Raw genomic sequence first — 8,570 nt, 5'->3', positions numbered from 1 at the left:
GTATTTGTGGTTTTCTCCAAAGTACCCATTCTCCTGGGGCAGTAATCTAAATATAACCCAGGTAGTATATTGTTTTGTCATGAAAGAAAAATATAATTTGAAATAAAACTTTGGGGAAAAATGACATTTTAGCCATAATATGTAGTGGAGTCCGTGGAAGAGTAGTCCTTGCCTTACATCACTATGACATCAAATATATGGCCAATTTGAAGTCTCCATGTGTATAGTGATTACCAATATTAACCATTTTTAAAACTTCATAATTTTCTTGTTGTTTGGCCAAAATTGTTCAAACTCTTCACCTATCAACTTGTCTGATTTTTCTTTTCCTTACAAAAACAAGTTTTTATTTGGGTTGGATTCCCCTTTAAGTCTTTGTGAAACACCCTCCTGGATTATTTAGGAAATTGCCCAGATATTTTGAGTGTAGTCTATGGTACATAACCTGTCAAATATAGTAGTGAAAAGTGATATTTTTTGCCATGGTTAAAAAAATAAACTATGACCTCTATGAAATTTTAGTTCTTTTTCAATAGATACAAATATATTTTGGTGAGTTTTGATGGGTTGAAGTTTGATTACCATGATGTACATGCAGTCAGAAATGAAACCTCTCCACAAAGTGATCTGACAAGAAATCAGCAATCCGAAGTCATGGGCAATACTGTTGTGTACTTTGAAATTCTGCATTTTACCCTAATATTGGACACAATAAGTTAAGAATATATTTTATTCTAATGTATTTTTAGAACTTTTGATTCAGTAATACTAAAAGACACTGTATCTGTTCAGCTTAATGAGGCGATACTTGAACATCTTTAGGTCATTGGGAATGTAAGCTTTAGTATATTCTCGATGTGAATTTATCTTGTGTATTTCAAACATTGAGTCCCTTTGAAGATATTGTTTAACTTCATGGATCTTAACATATTTTTTCTAGCAGCATATAAACATAATATAGGATTTGTATAGCGCACATATCCACCATGCTAGGTGCTCAAGGCGCTCCGATATTCAGGGGTGTGAGAGTTCAGATTGTTATCTGATTTCAGATTTTTTTCATTTTTTCAGCTTAATTTCAGCTCATTTTTGGCTTTTCTCTGTGCAAAAAGTATGAGAGGTCTTTCTTTTTCAGACTTTTTCAACACTCTTCAGCTTTTTTCAGATTTTTTTTTGTGACCACTCCCACCCCTGTGTATTACCCCAGCTAAGCTAGTCTACCTATTCTGGTATTATCATACTTTTTGCACAGCTTTTTTTTAAATATTTTTTTACAGCATATGCTGTTTTCATAATTGCAAACCTTTTAGGTAACACAAGAATCAGCTGAGATTTTGAAGCATATCAGTCACTTGTCGCGGGAATAAGGGTGACTAGTCGGAAGCGTCCATGTGGATGCTGGATTAACACTGTAGACTATTGAGGGTAAATAATCACTTCTTTACTAATATTGCAAAGCATTTATGTCTGCTTGTGAAAGAAAATTTCCAGGCTTTCCTCTTGAAACATTGCATGAATCGATAGCATAGAGGTTCCCAATTTCTCAGACTTTTGCAAACCTCATCAAAGTTACTCTTAACTTTCCATTAAATATTTAGAGAGTCAAAAGGGGCCTATGCTTTCAATCCTAGCAGAATCTTTGTCGGAGGCAAAATGACAAACATATCAAGTGGAACAACCATGATGTAGACAACAGACATGTAACAGCAACTCTAGGAACAGGGAGACAAAAGGGGCATTAGTGAGAAGAGATGACCAATCAGGTTAGGGAAGGGGATGAAAGAAAAGGAGTAGGCAGACACAAAGGGAAGTTGGTGTAAGGCCATAGAAAGACCTCAAGCCAAGAGGGATTAAGATATGAGGCAGGCAACATCAAACAGGATCTGGAACAAAACAGTGATAGAGGGAATGAGGAAGAGATGAATAACAAGAGAATTAGTGAGAGGTGGGTCAAACAGGTAACAAAGAAAGGCATAATAAACTGGTGCATAAGAGTGGGGAAAAATATTAATAATACTGATACACATTTTCACACAACTGAATCATGGTTATATATTTATTTAGGTTAAAATTTAGTGGGTTGAAGATTTACAAGGTTTGAATTATACAAGAGTAATGTTCTTTCTGTTTTGACTGGAGTATATTTTACAGTCCTAACTTTGAGAGCTATTTATCTTCTTTACCCATTTGAAACATTTTTTTAAATTTTAATCAATGAATTCCAAGGATAAAAGTATTTAATTTAAGACAGTGGTCTTATTATGTTCTTGTCATGCACAGTTGACTGTGTTAACATGTAATAAAACTAATATCCAAATATACAATATCTTTTATTTTAGAGCATAATATTATGATATTCATATTTTCAGAGTTTATATTTCAGAATATCTGTATAATAGTACCATTTTATGGACTGTACAGGATGCACTCATCATGTTCTTTGATTTCTATTACTGAATTAAATCAGATTTACAAATACATATTTGATTTGTTTTTCATTTTTTATGTGTACGTCCTTTTTTCTTTAACGGGGCATTGGTTGGGTTAGATTTTTTTAGAGTACTGATTTTTTTCCCATTCGGTTTCAACCAACATAGTCTAATCCTTGTTGATCTACATCCACTCCTTTAATCACCATTAAAGGGGAAGTTCACCATGAAAAAAAATTATTGTAAAAATAGAAATAAAAAAATATTGCCGAAGGGTTGAGAAAAATCCATCAAATAAAAAAGTTATTAGAATTTTAATCATTTGATTTGTGACGTTATATGCGAGCAGCATTCCTATATATATATCCTAAGGCAAAAAATCAATAAAATTCATTTTCCCAGAAATTTGAAAATGTGTTTTTATTATACCTTCAGTATATTAAAAGACAGATCATTTCACACCCATTCCTAAGAAAAAGAAAAACATTAAAAATTCATCACAAACCATATAAAAAAATGGAATTTATGCATTGTATATTACGTAACGAGATGGCTTTTGGTATATGACCTCAAAAATCTAAGATTCTAATAAGTTTCTTTAATGGATTTTTCTGAAACCACCAATATTTTATTCTGATATTTTTACAACAAACTTTTCTTCAGGGTGAACCTCCCCTTTAAACCCTTTCAGAATTTTGTCTTGTGTCCAGTTTAGGCTACACCCATTTCGTCTAATACCCATTTGGTTTAACACTAATTAGTCTATACATTTAGGTGCTTGTTCATTTGGCAAGGTGAAGATGAAGTGGCAACTTGACCACCAGGGGAGCATTCCATGAAACAAATACTCAATGATTTTCACTGATTATTGTTTTAAGCTACTGCATATCCTTGCATCTGATTGGCTTAGAAGGAGTAAGTCATTGAAAATCACTGACAAAACTTTTCATGAAACCCTCCCCAATGATTAGACTATAAATGGAAATAAGACTAATATCAAGTGGGTTTAGTCCATCTGTAAGAGTAAACCAACTGTCTTTAATATAAACCATTTTAAGTGTGAAACAATGAATTACCGATACAGATTGAACAATGGTTAATAAGAAAAAATTCTCAATTTATTTTTGAATGATCACAATTTTTAACAAACAAATTTCTCAAATTAGACTGATGTTTTGCAACAGAACAAAAATAAAGTTGCAAAATCCAAGAGAGTCAAAATTGATTTAAATATGAAAGAGGCAAACTTCTATGAAATCACCGGGTGGTTTAATGGTGTTGGACTTATGTCATCTGGCATCAAGACATTAATGACACATAAATATAACAAAACAGAACAAGACTATTACAGACTTATTATTCTAAGCCCTGAACCTATTTCATCAGCTTGGTTCATGCCCTCAACATCACCACCATACCGGTCCTTTGAATCACCCAATGAATAATTCCAACAATTGTCAAAACATCCAACTACTAGGGTGATGGCACATCTTTTTCCTTCGACCTGTTAATCTTCATAAAACGTAAGACTAATGCCTCAAAACAAAAGTAATTCCTTCTGAGACGGAAAACATGGATGTCACTAGTGATCCATTTAGTGATATCTTCATCATATTTGTTAAACATATTCTTCATAAGACTGTGGCCTCTGAATATTGACAATTCTTCAGATGATGGTAGGAGATACAGTCATCACAACACAATCCAACAGATTGGGGTGGTGACATCAGCTGCCTCTAAACGATGGTACAACAATTATAGACAGATAACAGTCATGTTACTCATGAACAAACCCATCAAGATGGTTCGATCTATAGATCCTTGATCCTCTTACGTCATCTTCTCCAGCATAAGATTGCGGCCTCCAAAATTTGGCAAGTTCTCCAGAGGCTGACAGGAGATATAGCCATCGCATCATCCAACAGATTGGGGTGGTGACATATCTTGCCTTTAAACAATGATACAACTATGTAGCAGGGATGGTACTCCAAGATCAACATGGTACAATCTAAAGATCACTTCATCCTGTTCTTCTTCAATATAAAAATGCGACCTCAAAACATTCAGAGGTACATTGAAGACATGGCCCTTAATGATTGGGAAGGTGACATTTGTCCATTTCCTCCTTCTGTTCATCATCTTCTGTGAAAGACTGTGGCCTCCAAACCTTGATAAGATCCTAAATGGCCAATGGCAGATATCTTCATCCTTTTGGACATCTTCTTCAGCAAAAGATTGTGGCGTTCAAACTCTGGCAAGTTCTTCAGAGGCTGATAGGAGATATACCATCACAACATGATCCAACCATTGGGGTAATGACATCTCTTGATCTGTCCATTTTACCTAACCTTCAGAAAACCTGGTAAGACTACTGCCTCTAATTCAAAATGGTAGAACCTTTTGATAGCAGGGATGGTACCCATGAACAAGCAATCAAGATAGTGCAATCTAGTGAAATCTTCATCATATTCTTCTTTACCTCAACCCCTCATAAGTTCTTCAGATTTTGGTAAGAGATATAGTAATCACAACATCATCCAACAGATTGGGGCGATAGTAACTCTTTCCTCTAAACAATCATACAATCCGTCTAGACGATATGACTGAAGATTTCTTCATCCTGTTAGGTCATCTTCTTCAGTATAAGACTGCTGCCTCCAGACCTTGACAAGTCCTTCAGATGCCGATAGAAGACACGGTTCTTCAGGATGAAAGGAGAGTGTGGGGATCACATTCTTTCCAGCCTTCTCAATCGTTGAGGTCATTGAGCCCTAGAAGGAGAATGAAGTATAAAAAATAGCAATATAGTAGTTAAAAAAAACAGGAGTATTTGTAAATACAGGTATCTCTCTCGAGTGTCGTTTATACAGTGATTTGTAAAGTTATTCCTGACTTTGCACACAAATTAAATTTGACAAGCCCTTATATATCAAAGATACCAATTTTCAACAAAAAGGGGTAGTTTTGAAAGACTGGTCAAACATATTTAGGGTATGTTTTTTCCCCTAAGCTTTTTCCCCAGGGTCATATTCTGGTGACAACTTGTATAGGGGAAAAAATGTGCATATAAATCACGCAAAAAACTTGTTTAGGGGGTTATTCTGCACACAGAGAAAAACTAGTTTAGGGGTGTTTGGAAATACCCCCCCCCCTATTCTGCAAAGCATATGGTATAAACATCTTCTAAAGTCAAATTTGAGGTTTCAAGAGATTTGAAAAGAAACGATTCAGATTCAACCTTATAATTATATTCAACATGAATAAAGTTTTAAAAAATCCAGTTTTCACCTCAACCAAATCCCAGAAGCAGATCCTCCCATCTTCCGACCCGCTGACTACATGGGTGTCCGTCTCGTTCATGCAGCACTCAATGCGGTAGTCTTTGTTAATGTGACCCTGGTACTCTCCAAGCAACTCTCCATTGTCCTTGTCTAAAAGACGAAGTGTAGAGTCTTGGGAAGAGACTAGCATACATTGGCCATCTTTGGTGAAGCAGACACAGGTAACTGGCTCTGAAAATGGAAAATAATGACATGTTTCTATATAATTGAAACCTCGAAGAAAAGAATTAAAAATTATTATTTGAAAAAAGGACATGCAAATAATAGGTGTAAAACTGCCCCCTAAGGATAATGATAGTTTAAGGATAATGATGGTTTAGAGATAGGGATGATTGATCAAATAAAATGTAACAAGGATCCACAACATATTATGACACAAATAATTGACAAATATTCTATTCTGGTATTAGTATGATAGCCCCAATCGAGACCTTTGAAACTGTCAAAATACGCTTCAGCCTTGGGGTCGTCAGAACTGTTTCAAATGTTACCGCAAATCATTGTAATGCCCTCACTGACATGTATTATCTGTATACTATAATCTGGGCCCAGTCTTACAAAGAGTTGCAATTGATCAGATCAACCACAACTATGGACCACAAGCAGCATCAACATCTAAAATGTATGTTTGTTCACAATATTTTCTAGATATGATGTATATGCATACATTCATCAATCTCTTGAAGGATTAGTGTGATACTCTTTGTTTACTGAGGAGATTGTGCAAAATTTCAAGTAGAAAGAATCATGGTATGGATGGATTTCCATACAGTTGAGACAGATTGGATCAATTGTAACTCTTTTTCAAATTGGACCCTGGTCTCCGTCTTACAACGTGTTGCGATTGATCCGATCAATCGCAACTATGGAAAGCCAGCAAAGTCAACATATAAAATGCATGTTTGTTAAAAAAAATTATAGATATGATGTATATCCATAAATTCATTGATTTCTTGACAATTTGGTGTGTTCTCTTTAATTTACAAAGGACATTTTGCAAATTTCCTGTAGAAAAAATTATGACACTAGTGGATTTCCATAGAGTTACGTTCGATTGAATCAATCTTAACTCTTTGTAAGACGGGCCCCAGAAGTTTGATCGAAACGTACTTGATATACAATCAGCATGCATCTTTCCATTCCTGAGGTCATATCTCCTGACCTTTCCATCGACAGACCCCGTTAGAATCTCATGATCGGTGACGTGGATTGATGTGATGCTATCCCGCGCTTCCTCTAGAGTCTGAATGGGGTCGAACTTCCTCGATCGGCAGTCCCAGGATTTCACAGTGGCATCGATGGAGCCTGGGTATCATTCACACAAGGGTAGAATTATTCATTTTGAGAAAGATTGCTAATACTACTATTAATAATGAAATGAATCTTGTTTAGCACTTATCACATTATGTTATAATAGATGCACTTGACTTGGACAGGTCACAAATGACTTAAAACATTTAGTTCCAGATTAATCTATGTAATATTCTGGAAACTATGTTTTTCTGTGTGTTGGTGAAAGCTTTGAAATGCTTATACTTACAAAATATAACAATGAACAGACAAGACATGAATTTAATGTGTAAACTGTCAAAGACCTGCCTGGATTATTATGCTTATAAAAGTATTCTAAAGCTGAATTTATGGCATTTAGTGTCCTCTCGTGGTAGTCTTTTCATTCTTATAAAAAGTACAGACCATTTGATACTTAAGAAATTATTTCATAATAAAATGACAAGAATGACAAGACTGTATTTTTCTTTTGTTGCTGTTTTTGATTGGATAAGAAAAACATACTTTCATGTGAAATTGGAAAATATGCAAACTAAAATTCATTTCTATTTCATATCATCCATGCTATAGCAAAAATGATCAGTTATCTACCTGGTTTAGGACATACAAATTCACATGAAGAAGTAATATACTAGAATGGTGACCAACAATTTGGGGGAATTTACCAAAACTTAAAAGAACTTAAATACGTTTACAAGGTTTTGACAGAGCACAGACCGATTTTTATACACTGTACAACTTTTACCTGAAAATATAACAGTGGAATCCTCATTGAAGCACACACAGTTGACCCTTGCTGCATGTCCTCTGTATTTACGCATCATCTTCCCACTGGCCACGTCCCAGAGGACAACAGTCTTGTCTCCGCTGCATGAACACAGATGACCATTGTCAATCGAAGCACGGGCATCAAGCACTTCATAGCCATGGCCAGAGTAGGTCTGTTTGATGCAAAAGAGAGAGGGGGGAGAGGGGCGGAAAAGAAAATGGGAGAGCAAGAGAGGATGAAAAGGGAAGAGAAATAACAATAATCATCATCATCATAATAGAGATGCCAACTTTGGGAAATTTAGTTAGAGCAGATTTCTAAGCTATGTGGCCCTGGAAGCACTAGATTGAAAGATGTCTCTGGTGTAACCTGAGCCTTATTAATCAGTAGTTAGCATGTTTATAAAATAAACGATTTCCCATTAGTTAAACATAAGTATTGAAGAAATATTCTAAATATGCATTTTTTAACAATTTTCATTTTCTCAACAAATTAATTCAGGAGTATTAAGGTGGTGATAGTATGGGTGTGAAAAAGGGATATTTTTCTGGAGCTTTATGATGGAATGGGAGGGTCAGCATCTCTGTCATAAATATGATCATCATCTATTCTACATTATCATCATAAACGGGTGTAATCCAATTTACTGTGATTAATTCATCACAATAAGTTCTGGAAATTGAATTCTGGTTTGCCCATGCTTAGATTAAAGCACTGATTTTTCTCCACTTTTTGGGGAGC

General features: G+C 35.1%; 1 protein-coding gene across 3 annotated transcripts in view; it reads right to left on the bottom strand.

The window, feature by feature from the left end:
- Nucleotides 1–4,464: 4,464 nt before the first annotated feature.
- Nucleotides 4,465–8,570, bottom strand: part of LOC121430298 (WD repeat domain-containing protein 83-like) — a 9,799-nt gene continuing 5,693 nt past the window's right edge. For all 3 annotated transcript variants that reach the window (XM_041627578.1, XM_041627576.1, XM_041627577.1), the window contains exons 3-6: nucleotides 7,806–8,001; nucleotides 6,881–7,075; nucleotides 5,718–5,941; nucleotides 4,465–5,200 (exon numbers count right to left, since the gene is read on the bottom strand). In XM_041627578.1, the coding sequence (XP_041483512.1) occupies nucleotides 5,045–5,200; nucleotides 5,718–5,941; nucleotides 6,881–7,075; nucleotides 7,806–8,001 (771 nt within the window). In that variant the 3' untranslated portion in view covers nucleotides 4,465–5,044. The remainder of the gene's footprint in view (nucleotides 5,201–5,717; nucleotides 5,942–6,880; nucleotides 7,076–7,805; nucleotides 8,002–8,570) is intronic.

The sequence above is a fragment of the Lytechinus variegatus genome, chromosome 16 (genome assembly GCF_018143015.1).
Source record: "Lytechinus variegatus isolate NC3 chromosome 16, Lvar_3.0, whole genome shotgun sequence".
In the NCBI taxonomy this organism is placed as follows: domain Eukaryota; kingdom Metazoa; phylum Echinodermata; class Echinoidea; order Temnopleuroida; family Toxopneustidae; genus Lytechinus; species Lytechinus variegatus.
The sequence above is the reverse complement of the archived record's forward strand: the minus strand, read 5'-3'. Positions and strand labels throughout refer to the sequence as shown.